The 19,633-nt window shown below is 46.2% G+C and overlaps 1 protein-coding gene and 1 long non-coding RNA gene across 2 annotated transcripts in view; one reads left to right on the top strand and one right to left on the bottom strand.

The window, feature by feature from the left end:
• The window catches only part of LOC144766891 (membrane-spanning 4-domains subfamily A member 4A-like), a 458,387-nt gene that overhangs the window by 80,326 nt on the left and 358,428 nt on the right, over positions 1 to 19,633 (bottom strand). Inside the window, exon 5 of the mRNA XM_078650602.1 lies at positions 7,591 to 7,758. Coding sequence (XP_078506728.1) covers positions 7,591 to 7,758 — 168 coding nt within the window. The remainder of the gene's footprint in view (positions 1 to 7,590; positions 7,759 to 19,633) is intronic.
• Positions 1 to 19,633, top strand: part of LOC144766892 (uncharacterized) — a 199,107-nt gene that overhangs the window by 118,419 nt on the left and 61,055 nt on the right. The gene's annotated exons all lie outside the window — the stretch shown is intronic.

Raw genomic sequence — 19,633 nt, 5'->3', positions numbered from 1 at the left:
GCGCTACAAAGTCCGAGGGGCGCCGAGCGGCCAGGCGGGACACCTCAAAGCACCTTGCACCACAGCGCGCCGTGAGGGGAACGGTTTTGAGCCCTCACAGGATCACCAGCAGTCAGGGGGCATTTCGGTCGGCACGGGAGCAGCGGGAACCACATCCCCCAGCTGCCCCGGCCGGCGCAGGACCAGTGACGCCACAACAGCGCCCGGAGGCGCTACAAAGTCCGAGGGGAGCCTCCCGCCCACGGGACGCGCGCGGGCGGCGCCGGGCCGAGCCCGGGCAGAGGGCGGGCCGTCTGTGGTCGTCAGGGGACGCCAGAGGACAGGACAGGCCGGACCCTAACATCTACGTCGCCAGAATGGGTAAGAGAAAACTTCAGACCTCGATTACAGGGGGCACTAGTAAAGTTAAAATTGCCCGTAAAACAAATGCCTCTGAAAGCATCTTGACATACTTAACATCAGCGGTGGGGAAGCTAAATAAAGAAATTGCCGAGAAAGAACGAGAACTTGGGTTGGAAGGTGCATTCATTGACCCCAAAGAGTCAATGTTACCCCTAGAACCTAATGTTATCATCACCGCTGCCCATGACACTGTACCTGAGCACCAAAACATTGTGCGCCAAGAAGACCCTATAGTTGCATTTGAGGCTTCTGAGTGTGCCCAAATTCCGGAGGGGGGAACACAAAACATGCAAAAAACCAGAAAAATTGCGAGACCACACAAAACGCAAGCTTTACGGTATAGAGCTAAAACAAAATCACGACAACCCTCAACCAAGCTTGAAGGCACAATAAAAGACATGATTGAAAGGGTTCTAACAGATACCATCGAAACCACGTTGATTAAGATTTCTAGTGAGATTGTTGAAACACTAAAAGATTGTGTATCTGGTATATTAAGTAAATGTGATAGAATGAACTCGCTGTTACTTCAAAAGGTAACGGAGCACCTTGCCTTAGACTCACAACTGCCCCTGAAACAACAAAGCCAACCTATGGAGGAGTCTAATAGTGCAGCGATGATGCCTAATCTAATACCTTTGCCACATACTTTTATACCGGATCCCACAAACAACTCTAAATCCGTAGATAAAACATTGCATACAATTCGCCAGCATATTCCTGACCCCAAGCACAACCATAGACTTCACGCCAACGAAGAGGATGACTCTAAGAGAATTAGCCAAAGATCGGGTAACGGACAATATCCAAAACCAAGGATAAACTTACCCCCAGAGGCAACTCCGTTTGTGGCGGTACTGGTCAATGTACCGAGGCTCAAACCAGGAGAGTTAGAAACCCAGCAAACTCTTATGAAAAACGTAAAGAGCTGGTGCGATACAAATTGCTCAGGCCCAAGTGACATTTCAGCATCTATAAGCTTGGTAAGAAGAGTAGCTTGGTTGGGGCCGACCGCCAAATGCTTTTCTGAGGACTGTGTCATCATAAACTTTAGGAATCCACATGTTTGCTCTAGGCTATTTTGGGACGCCACAAACATTACACTTGGACAAATTTGTGCGGCCCCATTAGGTTTTTTCTATCCTCGCCCAGCACAACAAACTCCCCTGCTGACCATGAATACAAGGAAAAACACCCCACGACATAATGCTCACCTAGCTACTTGGGCAACTCAACCACTAAGCTCCCTATTGACCCTAAACTCCAAATACTCAGTGGCTTCTACACCTGTTTTGGAACTGAGAAACAGTTTTGCTGTCTTATCAGAACTTGATGCTAATAATTGACTGTCCCCACAGGAGGGGGTGGAGGAACAGCCCTGTAAAATCACAGAAATCAGAAATTTGAAACTAATGACTTGGAACATTTCTGGTCTCCAAGCCAAAAGGGAAGATACACTATGGCTGGAAATTATAAAACAACATGATGTGGTTGCACTACAAGAAACTTGGGACACTGAATGTAACTTTTGGGTAGAAGGTTATGTATCCTTTTTTTTAGCAGCACAAAAGTCACAGAGGGGGAGAAGCAAGGGAGGTCTAGGGCTCCTAATTTCAGTGAGCCACATGGGGGTGATGAAAACTATAAATGTAAACTCTCCCAATTGCCAAGCTTTAGAGGTTTTGTTGAATACGGGGGAAAAAATCCTCTATGTAAATTTTTATAATTCAATAGAAGGTTCACAAGGTAGTGAAAATATCCTTATGTTGACCGATTTTTTAAACGACTATAAAAAGAGTCAATCTACATTTGTTCATTATATACTTTTAGGTGATTTTAATACACATTTATGTGAATTGAACTGTCATTATGATGTTTGCCTGGATGACGATTATTTGACTCACTCGCACTTTGAACATTCAGCAAAAGGGGGTGCCTTAGAAGAACTGCTGATAGATCTTGATATCTCAGAACCCGTTTTTGTGAACCCCAAAGACAGAGTGGCAACATATAGTGCCAGGGGTAGTAATACTATTATTGATTTCATTTTTGGGTCACCCAGTATCCTTAAAAATGTCATCTTCTATAATGCAACCCAGACGACATTTAGCAACCATAACCCGGTTATTATGGAACTAATTAACAGTAACCCAACCATAATAAATACTGGACTACAACCAACTTATTCTACAAAAATCCGGGCGCATGACCAGGGTAGACGAATCAAATGGTCTAAGATCATCCCAGATGACTTTTTTAATGATTTGTGTGACAAAGTAGGATTAGAATTAAACATTTGCAGAGATCCATTGACTACTGGAGGGAATGTTATAAATGCCTTTGAAGTTATATGTAAAAATGTTGTACAGATACTCACGTGTAAACCCAATCTTAAGCCTCGCAAAGCATATGGGTGGTTCAACGCCGATTGCTCCAAGGCTCATAAAATTTTACTAGATGCCTTGAAAAGTACACCGCGCAATACTGTAGAGGTGAAAAGACTTAGGAGGGAGTATAAAATAACGACTGAGGCACGTAAGAGTGAAATTAAAGCCAAGGCCTGGGAATCATTATATGATAGACTGACCTTGAGGGACAGTGCCAAGTTTTGGTCTATAGTGAACACACCACTGTTTAATGGCAGAGAAAATGAGGTGGTGGAGGTCAACATCACTGAGAAACAATGGCTGGACCATTTTGAGATTATCTATGGCAGTAAGATCACCACAACTCCTTTCACCCCCATAGAATCTATAATCCCAGAAACCCCATTGAGAATTACGGTGAAAGAAGTACAAAATGCCATAGAAAACACAGCAGGTGGTAAGGCCCCCGGCCCGGACGGGGTTCCCGCTGATATGTATAAGGCACACTCTCATGTGTGGTCCATAGTCCTTGCAAATGTTTTTAACCTAGTTTGTATGGACAAATCTAATATACCTACATCTTGGTCACACTCCATCATTATCCCAATTTTTAAAAAAGGTCAAAGGGGAGACCCTAGGTGTTACAGACCGATATCGTTGATCGATTCGTCATTTAAGATTCTTGGCAAAGTCATTTTAAACAAAATTAATAAGTGGGAAAAAGATAACGAAATTTTATGCAATACCCAATATGGGTTTAGAACCGGGAGGGGCACTGAGGACCAGTGTCTTAATCTGTATATGACCATCTGTAAATATACTGTTGCTTCTAGGGGGTCGATCCATCTTGCTTTTATGGACCTGTCCACAGCTTTCGACTTAGTCAATAGGTCGAAGCTGTGGACAATGCTCATGGAGTTGGGTTTGGACCCAGCACTTGTAAATTTCCTAGCCTATTTGCACAGAGATCTGACTGCATCAGTGCGTATGACAATGGATGGAAAATGCACCGCTGGGTTTAGATCAGCTAGAGGGGTAAGACAGGGGTGCATCCTAGCCCCCATGTTGTTTTCTTTGTATATCAACTCATTATATTCAATTCTATCAACTGCTACACCAGATATACCTAGCATGGGTGGGTTCCCCCTGCCCGTACTGATGTATGCCGATGACACGGTCCTTATTTCTAGACCCCAAATGGATTACAGCTGCTCCTTGGCTCATTTGGGATTTTTATGCAGAAATTAGGCCTGGTAGTAAATATGGAAAAGTCACACGTTATGTCACTTGGGAAAGGAAAGAAAACCACAAAAACCTTGCAATGTAACGGTGTAATACTGTCCAAAGTTAAAACATTTACATACCTAGGCGTAATATTCGATGACTTGGGCACCTGGACTCCCCAGATTACAAATAAAGCGCTGGCTGTGCGCAGGTCGTTTGCAGCCATATTGAATTTCGCTAAAAGACTGGGAGGGAAACCCACGGAAGCAATACTGACCCTGTATAGAGCCAAAACTTTGGCCCTAGCAAGATATGGGGCTGGGATCTGGGGCTATAAGGATCTTGCCCCAATTCAGAAAGAAGAGAACAAATCCATGCGTTCTCTATTGGGTTTACCACAGTCTACCCCCTCCTTTGCTGTCCACACGGAACTAGGGTTAGGTTATATTGAGGATGCACTTAATATGGCCCCTCTACTTCTTTGGGTGAAATTATGGCTGAATCCTAGTCTGACTTTAAATCGCAAAATTATCAGCGATTGTATGGGGAGAGATAGAGCCAAAGACATAAAATGGTTGAAACATATTAAAACCGTAGCTACACAATTGGGCCGCCCGGAATTATACTTTAACCCCGAAAGCCTGTGTAAAGATGATGTCACATGGATAAAAGTTCAATTTATGAATTATAGAAATATCCATCGTGAAGCCCTGGAAATTGAGAAAACTACAGTAAGGGCACACTACACAGTAATATCAACTATGACTATTCAGCCTTATTTGATTGTAGTGAACAGGCCATATCATCGATGGCTATTGACGAAATTCCGTTTTAACCAGATGCATCTTTTACTAGGTGAATATCTGAAATGGAGTATGCCTAGGGATAATGCTCCTTGTAAATGTTATGGCTTCACTGATCAAGACCTGATACACTTTGTCTTTTTTTGTCCCTTTTTTGTTGAGGGAAGGAAAAAATATATCATACCACTTCTGAGGGACAAGGGATTTATGCAAGTGAAACCTGCATTGTTGTTTTTACAACTTATGGAGACCCCTATTGTGATGTTCGGGGTTGCTAATTTCTTGGTAGCATCGATGCGAGTTAAACGGCATAGATTGTTGAATACTCCAATGATGGAATGTATTCTGGAGTAGCCCAAGTTTAGATTTAACTTTATCCTGTTAAGAGCTGTTCATTTACTTTCTCCCTGTTGTGATCAAGCTTTTAGGATGAAGTAACAAGGCAAATGAAACTACGTATAACTGTAATATGATGGTTTTAGGGTATATGAATTATTTTTAAATGATAACTGTTTCTGACCTTTTCCTACTCAATTGTTCTTAACCGTTTTTAATCAATTGCTTATAACTGAATTGCATTGTTGATTAGTGTATGTATGTGTTTTTCTGTATAATTGTGTGCGTAGTATACTTTTATGATTTTAAAATAATCGAATAAAGTATTTTTGACTCTGACTCTGACTCTGTTGAAAGGCTGGTGAAAAAGGGCAATATGTGCTTTTTAGGCAATGCATACCTTATAGTAGAACAATCTTGGTGCATATTAGTCTTCAATTGGGAGTTTGGGCCAAAAAGGAATTAAGCGACGATGCTTGATCCATTTTGTTGGAGGAAAGTACGGGTAAATTGCTTGGTAGATATGTTTCTACTTTTGCGGCCCTAGACACAGCAAAGAATTCAATGCAGAAGGTTTTTGGAGGAAACAATTTGTATGGTAGGGCAACAAAGAGTAACCTTTCCGCTGTGGATACTTTAAGTCCCAGTACAGTCCGGGGAGGGTAACATTCAGGGGAAATCAAGGAACAGAAGGTTTGGCTTCTTTCCCAGGAAAGGAAGCGGAGGAAGATATGTATCTTCAAGATTAAGAAGACCGAATTCTTCTTATGGACAAGGTGATTATGTGAATTATTTCTGGCTCTACCCTTTGAAGGGAGGGAGGCAGACAGAAACACTTTTTGATTAGTGGTAGGTGATGCCTCAAGATCCATGTGTTCTTGCAATAGTAAAAGTATATATTTTAGATTTTGAGAAAACTTAGGGCTAGATGTAGGTAATCCGAAAATACCGATTCTAAAATACCGAATTTTACCGATTCGGTATTTCAGAATCGGTATTTGGGATGTAGATAATCATTCAGTAAAAAATACTGAATCAGTAAGATTCGGTATTTACCGAGTCGGTAATTACCGATTCGGTATTTGCCATTGATTCCAATGGGCCTGGAGGCCCATAGGAATGAATGTCAATTACCGAATCGGTAATTACCGATTCGGTAAATACCGAATAATTCAAGGGTGGCAGGGTGTTACTTTGACACCCTGTTGCACCCCTGATTAGTGCTTGTGTGCCATGTGGCACACATACATGCCCTAAGCGCATGTATGTGTGCCACATGGCACAGGTGTACATGCACAGATTTGCATATACACAGGTATTCGTTATTTACCACCAACTAATAGTTGGTGGTAAATAACAAATCCTTAAAGCCCTGTGGCACTGTTTACAGTGCCACCTACATCTCAAAATACAGATTCGGTAATTTTACAGAATCGGTAAATTTACCGATTCGGTAAAATTACCGAATCTGTATTTTGAGATGCCCTACATCTCAGTATCCAAATACCGGTCGGTAATGGACGAAAATCGGTATTTTCGGCCATTACCGACCGGTATTTGGACACCTACATCTGGCCCTTAGTGCTTAATCCCGCATGTGAGCTACCACTAGTTACCTCGTCCTTTCCCTGTCCAGGGCATAGTATCGATGGCTGTCAGGCTAGAGGGTGAGACCAGTTCTCTTGACTGGCAGTCAGCAAAGATGATCAATGGCTAGTTGTATTATTAGTAAAGTGTGCATGTCAGAATGGATAGGCCCCTTGCTGCTTCCTTCTCGGCAGGTGCACCTCAAGCTTTTTGAACCTGTGCTGGATTAAGGAGCTGCTTGGGAACACAGAAGAGCCCCACAGTGTCCTTTGGAGCTCATTGCAGAGGTTCTGTTGTGCGCTGTCAGCTTTGCCTTACCGAGCTGAGGATGTGGTAAAGTCACCCTGAAGCTCCACTGGAAGCACCTTGGGCTTTAATATAATACAGCACACGTCTAGCAGCATGGCATAAGCACCAGCATGAGACAATGTGGTAAAAGATACCTTCCGTGCACCCTCTAACAAAAATGTGCATTTTAATCCCTACATCACAAATACGCTACTGGAGGTCTCGCAACTGAAACATAAAAGTGCAGCTCCTAGTTTATTATGCAAATCAGACAGTCTATAGGTACAAATAGATTGCACGTATGATCTCGCTCTATGTTTTGTTCAGGCCAAAGTTGATCAACTTAGCTCTTGTGCACAGTAGTTAGTTCAACGATTCAGGTGCTCCCTTCAATCAATCAATCAATCATGCTACTCACCCATGAGGGTCTGAAGGTTCTGGGGGTAGGAGGGGGCAGCTCTGGATCAGCCCTTCGACCCCAACAACAAATAAAACTGAACTGTTAGCATCAAATACAGCCAGTTCCAGCTGACGGGTTGTATTTACCTAACTGTAGGTAACAAGTCGTTAAAAGTAGTACTTACCTGAGATTGCAAGACTTTCTCACACGTTTCTCGCTCGTTGTGATCATACTTGCAAGAGCGCCACCCAAAATAAAAGAATTGGCGCGTTAAAATGTATCCAATGTAGATTAATACTGCAGCCATGGACGTTACAGCACTGATGATGGTCGTCGCGAGGCTGCCTCGTACCTGAAGGAAATAAAATGGCGGAATTTACTTGCTTGGGTTGTTTGTCAAGAGTAAATATTCAGAAACCCTCACAGGCGCCTATGGATACCCCCACTCCGAGTCTGGTAGTGAGACCAGCCTCTAAAGGTCCTACAGGCAGATCCTGAATTTCGAAACATGATTTTAATTGACTGACTCACTTTCAAACAATCACAATGTTTTTATTTAAGCCATACACTCTATATAAACTATCCCGTTCACAAATGTATATTTTTATAAGTATATCAGTCATATCATAAGCAACATCTTAAAACAACACTTTCCGTAAAAACACAAATACGAAAAATCCAAATCATTCATTTAGCTTAACAAATCCAGGGGCTGTTGTGTTGAATGAACTTATGCCTGTAATATACTTGGGGCCAGATGTACGACCCTATTTGCAACAAGCAAACGGGTGATCCTCTCGTTTGCGGCTGCAAAAAAGGGTAATAGCATGTACAAATGCTATTTTGAAAGTCAATGACTCAAAATAGCATTTGCGACTCTGGCTATTAAGAAGGGGCGTCCCTTCCTAATAGCGATTCCATGTGCTATGTACTAATGTTTTGCGGTCGCATTTGCGGCTGCACACTCGCAGTTTACCACTTACTTCAAGTAGGTGGTAAACCACTCGCAAAGGGAAAGGGGTCCCCAGGGGACCCCTTCCCCTTTGTGAGTATGTGGGAAAATATTTTTTAAGAGCAGGCAGTGGTCCCAGAGACCACTACCTGCCGTTAAAAAAATTATCATGAAAAGTTTCATTTTTCTTTTTTAAATGCATCCCATTTTCCTTTAAGGAAAACGGTCTGCATTTTAAAAAAAAACTGCTTAATTCAAAAAAGCCGTCACAGGCATGGTGGTCTGCTGACCCCAGCAGGCCACCACCCATGTGAATGCAAGCCGTTCTTAAAGGGGTCGCAAATTGCGCCTGCCTCATTAATATTAATGAGGCATGCAATTTGCGACCCCATTAGGAATCGCAAACACTGTCTGAGACACTGTTGTGCATTCCAATTAGCAAGTCACAAATTGCGAGTCGCAAATGCAGCGCAATTTGTGACTCGCTAATTGGCGGGTCGTACATCTGGCCCCTAGGGCCTAATTACGTTGTCGATCGGACGAGGATCCAATGACACCATAGCAGAATGGAACCTCCCGACCATAGATCGGCGGTTCCACCCTCTGAATTTGGATGCGACTGCTCTAGGGGCGGTCGGAAACAGCCATTTACCAATAGCAGCTTGAGCGGCAGCTGGAAAAGGGCCACAGCACAAGCTGCTATTGAAAAAAGGGATGCACCGTGAGGCAGGCACTGGATTGTGGGATGTTTAGGGTGGTATCATAGCGGAGGGTGAGGGGGAAAGAGAGCACTGCTAGGGGGCCCCAAAGTCACTTTCTGCCTGCCTTTTGATTGCTGGCGGACCGCCATGAAAGGGCAGGTGGAAAGCCACACCGTAAACCCGACGGCAGAGCCGAGGCTGGCTACGCCATCATTATGGGATTACCATTCCACCCGCCACTCCGACGGGCTTTGTGAGCCTGTCGGAAGCGGAGCAGTTTGACCCCATGGGTTTCCCTCCGACCGCCGGTATTGTTATAAGGTGAATGGACAGAAACCATAGAAGTCGGGCAGAAAGCCTCTGCCCAGCCTTTCTGTCCGACATCATAATCGGGCCCACAGAAGAGCACAAGGAGACTTGATTACCCCATCCAATTCACTGTATTTGGAAACAGTGAGTAGATATCCACAGCACAAAACACAGCATGTAATGTCAGTAACACAGTAACCATCTGCGATATGTGAAGCCCTTTTCAGATCTTATTAACCAGACCCCAGCATTTGACAATTCTGCATATTGCTTATCCTGCAAAACCTTTGAAGTTTCGCGATGGCAGCAAGATGTAAGAAGTAAGCCACAATAATGGAAGAACAAGACACAAACCTGCGAGTTCAAGTTCTAGCTTAAGCCTTCAGCTGTTTTAGTGGTCAGTATGGATTTTGGAACAAGTGTTAAAACGAGAGCATGTGGCCTGGCTGCAAAGCCTTGAACTTTCATCCTGCTATTAGGGGTTTGAGACCAGATCTTGGGTGGAAATGCATGAACATTGTCCAAGACTTTATTTTGTCGTATTAATGCAAAATTAATGTAATGCAATGCATGTTTGATTCTGTGTATTTAGAACCATTTCCGATGCTTTTGTTGGGAATTACTTTATATTTTAAATTGGTGAAGTGATATTGATGATAGCACTGAGAGGGCTCAGTTCCCTAAATTTAGACTAAACAGGCATTATAAATCACAAAAATAATAATAATAGTGGGAACTGTATGGAGAAGGCTGATGATGCAGGAAATAGTTTTTTAAGAAAACTTTAGAAATTTCTAGACACATCTGTGTCAAATTCTATTAAGACGGTGGCATCATCCTCATTTAAGAATGTAGCCACTAAAGCCGTGGTACTCATAGTACGGCCCATATGCCAAGTTCCCGGCAGACCATCCTCGGCTGGCTGCAGGCCTTGTGGTGTAGTGAGCCTGTAAACACAAGAGGGTGCGTAAACACAAAAGAGGGCCACAGGAGAATAAGACGTTTTGGGTAAAGCCAGCAGTTCCAGGTGGTTGGGTAAAAGTAAGTTAGCAAAAGTAAAAAATTACACATAATTTAGAGTAGAATTTGGTGATAAATTAAATTGGAAAGAACAAATTTTTACAGTATTTTTAAATACCCTGTTAGCTTTGAATAGATTGCGACTTTTTAACAGTAAATAAGGCGGATGATTTGTAAGGCCTATGGTAATAGCTATGACAATGGCACACATATGCTATCTGAAAACGTGGCAGCTGTGTCCTCATTGGCATTATTTCACACATCAACAATAAAACACTTTTGCCCTGCTCTAGGTGTAGCAGTAGCGATCCATAAGTCCTCAATGGCGCCATAGAGTGCTGGCTACAGGCGGTATATAAGGGCAGGCTGCGGGCGGAGACATTGTTTTCAAAGGCAGCAGAGAGTGCTGGCTGCAGGTGACGTGGGAAGAGTCGGCTGCAGGCAGAGACGCCGTTGCAAAAGGTGGCGGAGAGTACTGGCTGCAGGCGGCATAATATGAGCAGGCTGTGGGTAGAGATGTTAGAGAAGGCAGCAGGAAGCTTTCCAAAAGGCAAAGTAAGAGTCATGTTGTAAATAGGATGGTGATAGATGACAAGATACTTCTAGTTGATTACATGTAGATTTATTGTAGGACACAGCTGAGTACAAAACCTCGCCAGCTGACCAGACCATCAACTGACACTGATAGAACACTCTGGTACAAGTTAGAACACTCGCAGGTATTCAGGGAGACTAAGGAGGTAAGAACACTAAGGAAGGGCTAAAGACTACTGTAAGCCATGTTACAAGAAGAATCAATATACAACACATCTTCCTCCTTTACAGAAAAGAAATGAAACAAACATAAAAATAAAGCTTGATGCATGGAAGACAACAACAATAATAATAATAACAGAAAGGAGGCCTAAGAAGACTTGAACTAATTTTAGTTCATGAAGGCAAAAGAGCATTTTGGGGCAAAGAGTGTAAAAGTGAAGTGTGAGGTGAGACACAACACTTAAAACAACTAATATGCATCACCACTACCTACTCCCCTTAGACTGACAAAACAGGAAAAAGATAGTGCACTCCCTCCAATCTGTCTTTGACCAGCAAAACAGGAAGAGACAGTCCACTCTCTCAAATCAGTTTCCGTCCACCAACACTTTACGCTCTGATTTGAAGATAGAGAGTTCAACATACGCCTTTGTGCTTTATAGATACCACATTCTTAGATAAACTTGAGAATTCCATACATAGGTACTCTTCAAGATTACTAAGTGCAGTTTTGCATGCGATGTAAAGAGATTCAAAATTTTTGCTTGAAGATTTCACTTCAAAAGATGAATACATAGTCCTAGATGTGACTAGTTTAGACACCGTCTGGACCACCAACCATCCTTGGTTTTAATCCTGGAACCTTTGTCCCAAATTCAGGCTTTCCAACCTTTGTCTCCATTTTGGACTTACTATCCAGACTTAAACCTGGGACCTTTGTCCCTGTTGAAGACTTCTTGTCCAGACTCTGACTTGGGACCTTTGTCCCCATTGCGGACTTACTGTCCAGAGTCTCACCTGGGACCTTTGTCCCCGTTGTGGACCTACTGTCCAAACACTCACCTGGGACCTTTGTCCCCGTTGTGGACTTACTGTCCAGAGTCTCACTTGGGACCTCTGTCCCTATTGTGGACCTACCGTCGAGACTTTCACCTGGGACCTTTGTCCCCGTCGTGGACTTTCTGTCCATGCTCTCCATCTTGGTACTGAGACATTCCGCACCTTGTTCCGGGACAACCTTGTCTCCTCTTTGCATGACCATTGTCCAAAATTTACCATTGTCCAGTCTCGTTTTGTACTCAGCTGTGTCCTACAATAAATCTACATGTAATCAACTAGAAGTATCTTGTCATCTATCACCATCCTATTTACAACATTTTGGCGACGTTTTCTGCTGACCAGACCAGAGAGGAAACCATCTAACACAGCCTGAGCTACACCTCGCGAAAAGAACCCACTGTGATCCACCTATCTGCTGCCAGTAACATTTTCAAAAGAAGCATGAAACTGCTTGAATGGGGGAAAGTCAACAAAAGCAACAAAAGCAAAAGCAACTAAAAACTGTGAGTACATAACTCATCCCTGGCAGCATTGTGTTACAAGAACCCATGACTGCCTGTCATCCAATTGCAGCAAGAAACTTAGAAAGAAACTGGCAACCTGAGTAATGCGAGAATAATTAGGAGAAGAAGCGAGAATTATCAAATTATCAAGCAATCTGTCACAAACCACTTTCACCTTCTGTCAGCTTTGAGCCAAGTATTCATCCTGTCAAAAGAATATTCACAAGACGTGACAGGTCAGGGAAATGGTTAGCAAGCGTGGAAAAGTGCTGTATGATTGAAATGGACATATTTTAAAGCAAAGCAAGTGTTTTTTTTTTATTAATTCTTAGCCAAGCTATCTCAGAACAGCATGTTGCAATTATCGGCATGTACGGAAAGATGTGAGAGCTATTTTAAAGACATCTTGTGACAAGCCTGAAGAAGAAGGTGAATAATTAATTAAACAGCTGTGTGAGGGAATTTGGTATCGGCGAGACTGGTGAAGACAGAACTAGCGTGTGTACAAAACTTCGTTTTACCGTTGGTGCTCAGAGAGAGATCCTTCCCTTAATGTAGTTGTGCTAACACTGATGACGTAGTTAGAATGTCCGTGGGTACTAGTGGAGTGTCTGTTTTCATCGTCACCCTCTCGGAATGTCCAGTGTTCTTGCCGTTGTCCTGACTGCCACCCATGGTTAGAGAAGTGCCTTCAGCGTGTCATCGCGCAACGTGAGACGTCACAACGCGACGTGAGCATCCATTTTGTACTCAGCTGTGTCCTACAATAAATCTACATGTAATCAACTAGAAGTATCCTGTCATCTATCACCAACTTATTTACAACAAGTCAGCTGTGATTACTGACTTTTAAAGGGCCTTTGCTTCCCGCCAGGCATGTGACGTCACAAGGGCTCCAGTAAACACAGAAGAGCGCCGCTGGTGTGAGAACTTGTGCAATGAAGCTACTATCACGCATTGGGCTTTTGCTAGTATTTAGGAACAATCTGTTTGTGTCACAATAATTCTTACATCACAAAATCAATTGCTTATCAAACTAAATTTACGAGTCTGATTCTCACATTAGGTGGAAATCCCTTAGTGCCAATATCAGCAACACTCCCCATTCCTACCACAGCAATATCCTGGATAAATGAACAGACAAGACACCTTCTTTGGGGAGAAAATTGCTGCAAGTTCATTTGCATAACAAATATGCCAACATGGTGGGTTATCTTACGGGCGATCCCAGGGAATGCAGCCCCTCGCTGCCTGTCACGCTGATGAGCCGCATTACACCGTGGCCCTAGCCAACCGGTGTTTGCGAGATTCGGGGGCCTCCCTCTGGTGGACCGCCAGTCCACCCCCTTACTCACGCCCCCAGAAAGGGGGAGAAGCGTTGCAGCCAACCTCCAGTTGCTCAGGTCCACAACCGCCCATAGGACTAACGGGGCGCCGTCGCTCCTCGAGGGTCCAAAGCGAGGACCTACATTAGGGGTATTTGGCCTTTGCACTGATGTGGTGCTCATGCAGAGGTTACTCCTCTTTACCTTACAGTCTCTGGATCGCCCTGTAACTCTGCCTACAACACAAAATATTAAGTTAGATGAGAACCCCCCCTGCCTGTACGCCGGGTAAGCAGTGGGGAGGGAATCTGCATCAAGGGAGCAGAATAAAGAGGGCGACCAGGGGGCCGGAGAGGTATAAGTACCTCACCCGCCCCCCTCCTGCCCGGAAGTGACACGGGCATATGGACCCTTGAGGGTGTCAAAACACTGGGTGGTTGAATCGTGTGCCATTGTGTGGCACTAAGGTGGGGCTGCCCTCTTAGGAGGGCCCCCTCGTGGGCCTGGGGCAGCCCTGCATAGTGCCAATATTGGTAACACTCCCCATCCCTCCCACAGCAATATCCTGGAGAAATAAACAGACAAGACACCTTCTTTGTGGAGAAAATTGCTGCAGTTTTATTTGGAAAACAAATATGCCAACGTGGTGGGTTATCTTATGGGCGATCCCAGGGCAGGCAGCCCCTCGCCACCTACCCACCTGATGAGCCGAATTACACCATGGCCCTAGCCAACTGGTGTTTGCCAGATTTGGGGGAGGGGATAGCCCCTCCATCCGGTGGTCTGCCAGTCCACCCCCTTACTCACACCCACAGAAAGGGGGCGGAGCGTTGAAGGCAACCCACGGTTGCTCAGGTCCACAACCGCACAAAGGACTAATGGGGCACCGTCTCTCCTCCAGGGGCCAACGCAAGGACCTCCCAGGGGATATTTGGCCTTTGCACTCTTGTGGTGCTCGTGCAGAGGGTACGCCTCTTTACCTTACAGCCTCTGGATCGCCCTGTAACTCCGCCACAGCACTGGGTGTAGCCACCATCACCCCAGGGCCCCCCACCAAGATAGGCCTAGTTACCTACACCCTGCTGATTCCAAGGCCTCCCCCAGCTCAAGCAAGAACAGGTCCATTTCCACTCTGGACAGATGTATCCCATCTTCATAAAACCACCCTATGGACTTGGCGTGCAATAAACCATGCCGGATGAAACCAAAACCCCTTTGTTCTGTGAAGTTACACATGGCGCTGTTAACCCTCCTGCGTGAGGTCTCCATGGCTTCCCTTGATTGCCCTCCTACACCGGAAAGTCCTGTCATTGCCTCACAGGTGTATGGCCAAAAATGTTGGGAGGGGAGACACCCCCCCCTTAGTCTGCGTCTCAGCCTATACAGCAAGCTGCTCCGGCGCATGTCTGGGACTTCCACTCACAGGATGAACGGAAGGCCCTCCCCCCAGAACATTGGTCCTGGCAACATGAAGAAATGTTAGGTTGCTAAACCCCCTTTGTTGAGCACTGCACACTATTCTATACAACAAATCCAAAATTCTGGCTCGTACGGGGATTGGTCCAGCGAGCTTGGCATTATAAGCACCACGCTCCAACCCACTGAGCTAACTGGCCAGGGCTTGCACATATTTGCCTAATAACACTGCACCCCAACAAACCTCAGGTGCCTATGGTATATTCACAATTCGCCTGTACTTAAAACACTTAACCTGTCATCCGGCCACTCCCCTGGGTGGCTGTTGATGGATGTACCTCTTAAAACATTAGGATTCACCTCATCCCACCTGCATGTTGTGCTCCACTGACAAGCCTGCCCAGATTGGTGGGCTTGCTGCCCCTTCAAAAGAGTGCTTGCAAAGTTGCCTGCCAGGACCAGCAATCCTGACATTTACTCATGCCTTCCATACCAGTTCAACCCCAAAATATTAAGGGGCGTGCTGTCAGCATGAACCAGAGTACCCCTCTCTCGAAGGGCCAGGAAAGGAGCGACCATACACACTGGGCCATACATCTATCTCCCAGCTGGGTGTAACAGAATACCCTTCAGCCAAGCCTGGTCGGAATGTGCCCTTCTCCCTACCCCTTGTTAAGGAGCACCACCCCCGCCCGTCTTCCTAGGCCAAAACTGGGACATTCGTCCCCTTGTTGGCTGACTGCTCACAAGGATATTTTGCTTAACTGAAGCAACCTGTATCATGCCACTGTGGATCGGAAGACATGGAGTAAACCTATGGTCAGTGTACCTGAACCTTCTTAATTATAAAAGCAAAATGTGCTCTGATAGTAGTCAGTCTTTGTGATCCTAACCCTCTATTCCAACAATATTAGGGTACCAGCACCCTATTGGGAATGGCAAACTCACACCCCAGCTGACAGGATAGAGCCTATTTGTACTGGATCTAAAAGACCCAACCGACACCTCAAACCCTGACAAGAAAAGGTCTGCTAACCTGCCTCCCTCTGAGTAAGTAACCTGTGCAATAGTTGGGGAAGCTGTCACCCAGAAAAACCCTCCCCGGCACCCGGGGCTCAAGCAGTCACTCCTTGGCCTGAAACTAACGTCGTTTACAAGTGGATGAAGTCGAAAGACCCATCCCACAGCACATGCTTGCAACCTGTCCCCTGCATCACCTTAGTCAGAGAATGACTGCAGGGAGCATGCCCAGAAAGTCGTCTCCATTTGCTGGCCCAGGTCCCCACCCTCACGTGAGTCGTCCATGGCCAGACTCATGCTGCCGCCTACCAGAATGGCGTCCTGCATGTGGAAAATCTACTGGAATGGGGCGCCGAAAAGTGACGTACCGGGATCCGAACCTGTGACCAAGAGGTCGTACACCAGCCCCTTTCATTTCTGCTGCTCCGCAGGCCTGTAAATTGTGTCCCAGGGCTGACTTCTGGCACCTGAACCCTTACTTGGACATGCCTGAGCTAGAAACCCACATCTAGAAGGCCGGCTGACCACCTCCAACACCAGAGTGTCACGCCACCACTCAGTAGCCAGGAACTAAACCAGGTATAGATGTTTCGGAAGATCTATCTCTTGGCGCACATTTCACTGTGTATCCTAGTCTGTTAACACCAGGGCGCAAGGTAGCCTGCAGAGCTAAGCCCACAAAGAAATCGCCCGCCCCTGCGTGCAGACCAAGCATCCCTTCCTCGGCCCGCCACAGAGACTTACATGTTACATGTAGCTGTTATGCCCTAGCCCCACCCAGACGTGGCCCAAATTCCAGTCACTGAATAATAGACAATGGCATGAATGCGCTGGGCCCCTCCTAATAAGACATTCTGACATTCTATATCATAACCCTGAATTAAACTTAAGGGAAGCTTGAATACCCATGCCAGGGTGCAACTAGGGGGTTGTTGTGTCCCTGCTGACAAGTTTTTAACCCTATGACCCATCCCTGAAATGATCCATGCTGATGGAGCTTGTGCCAGAGTTTCTAGTTGGCTAAGGTCTGCACCTGAGCCTGGCCAAATCCACCACTAGTCAGGAGAAGGGAGTAGACACTACAGACAATGCCCGCTCACCCCCTAGGTAGCTAAGCAGAGCCCTAGGGCTTATCCCAGAGGCTATGTAAATTGAATGTGCCTACCGCACACCACAGTAGCAAACTAGGCACACCACAGAGAATGCATACACCTCTCACCTAGTTACCATGCTGGCACCAGTCCTCAACCTGTCTTGAGCCCATGTTGCCGCAATGCGCCTCTCGCAGACATGTAAGGGACACGAAAATCAAGCAATGTTTGTTCCTGCAATTTGTATAACGTAGTGCACCGATAACGTGAAGTCAGCTACGCTTCAATTTAAAACAATGACTGGGGTGACTCAACCTCATCACCGAAAACATGTGCGCTAGACACTGTGACGTGGTAACCCCGGGACCTGGTTGACGGCGTGATCGTCCACGCACCCTACAGTATTCGTGCGGCATCGCTTTCCCAGTTCCAACAGAGTCCATGGCATTTTAACGCTGAGGTGGGAGCCCCCATTCTTACACTTTATCTATTTGCCAGGCTTCCCTTTCATAAAATTCAACTGATGTCACCATTCTCTTGCAACACCTCACGTTTCATAAAGGCATTTTGCTATGACGCTAGCATGCAGGTGACCAATGAACGTCTGCAGAATTCCATTTGCACGATCATACGTGCTCTACAATTCTAGACCTGTAAGCAGAGAACGGCCCGGGACCAGGGTTCAATTCCCGACGCGTCAGGGTCGTGGACCAGCGTCAAAACGGACTCGATAATTCTCGCCTCAGTGCCTACTCTAACCAGGGAACACACTCGGTAACTCTGGGCATTAAGCTTGCCTCATCTCTACAACGGCCCCCCACAGACGCCGGGGATGCCTGGTTTCACCCTGGAGATACCCAGAAAGGGACCATCTCACAGGGAAAACCAGGACGGGTTCCCCAACGGTCTACAGCGCCAGGACACTCGGGTAGAGTAACAGTGCGCTTTACAAGTATCCCACATTTACATTTACATTTACTATTGTTAGGAAATTTACTTTATAGTCACGTAATTGGACTGTATGTCAAACACACAGCCAAGCTCTTTTCCCCTACTGTGGTGGTTCAAAAGATTGTATGCCACCTTGTATGGATATGATGAAAACGGGGTCACCTAAAGGGGACGTGACCAATGTTATAAGGGCGTGGCTTAACCCACGTAGATCAGAATCTCTGCTTTGCTAGTGTGCCGCCCGAGGTGTAAATGGCTGTTTCCTTCCTTGTATCCAGATATATGATCTAACAAGTAACATCATACCTACAACATCAGGACTGTTGGCTTTGTCAATGGTTGTGGTTGCATAAGAAATTAAAACCACTCAGGATGGATGGGCCACGATCCTTACTCCCGTTAGAGCAGATCAGGGCTGAGACACGGGCCGGAACTCACAGGCATACCGGGTGGGGGGCAAGGCACCCATGCGACCACCCAGCTGGTACCCACGGCTCCCCCATCCATACCACGGCATCAAAAGCTCCCCGTGCTCTCTGATTAAGCTTGTGCTGCCCCTGCGACCCCCTTGGAGCCCCAGTGCTGACGGGTGTCTAGCCCAGTGGGGGCACGGGCATGCCCCTGCTGTGCTCTTATGCACCCGCCACCGGAGAAAGCAGTGTCATGGGTAGAGGCTGCTCTAGACTGCGCTGTCCTGCATCAGCACAGTACCTGACCTCAAACCGCAGCGAGGTTCACACCACACTCATCCCGCTGGTGGCACCAGGGTGAATCTGCACCCAAGGAGCAGCCAAATCAATCTGCTACCCCAGTTGGCCCCAACATCCTATAAGAATGAGGAGGGTGGGCGGGCAGAGGTGAGCAAGCATGCCCCTTACAGGAAAAACCCCACACGCCAAGAGGCCATACAACTTGACTGACCGCACAGTGCCAAACATGCATTCCAATGCGGGCTGACCGACTCGTCCTCGCAGGGGACCCTCATAAGAGGACGGCCCCCTTAGTGCCACAGGATGGCACACAGAGCAGCCCAGTGTTCCGATACCCCTTCAGGGTCCCGCTTGTCACTTCCGGCCGGTTGGGGAGCGGGGAGAGGTATTTATTCCTCCCCGCCCACCTGGCGGCCTCTTTGTCCCCTCACCATGACGCCGTTTCGACGTGTCCCCTGAGCTGTTGCATCTCCAATGCGGTGAGTGCATGTCCTCCTCTGCCCCCCGTCCCGTCTCCCCAATCTGGGGTAGAACCTCTGGCTGGACGGTGCGGCTACGGCTGCGGCCCAGGGGGGGTGGAGGTTTTGTTCAGCTCTTGGCATCGAGGGTGGTGAAGTTATAGGCACTCCACCT

Source organism: Lissotriton helveticus, chromosome 7 (assembly GCF_964261635.1).
Source record: "Lissotriton helveticus chromosome 7, aLisHel1.1, whole genome shotgun sequence".
Classification (NCBI taxonomy): Eukaryota; Metazoa; Chordata; class Amphibia; order Caudata; family Salamandridae; genus Lissotriton; species Lissotriton helveticus.
This window is presented reverse-complemented; position numbering and strand designations above follow the sequence as displayed.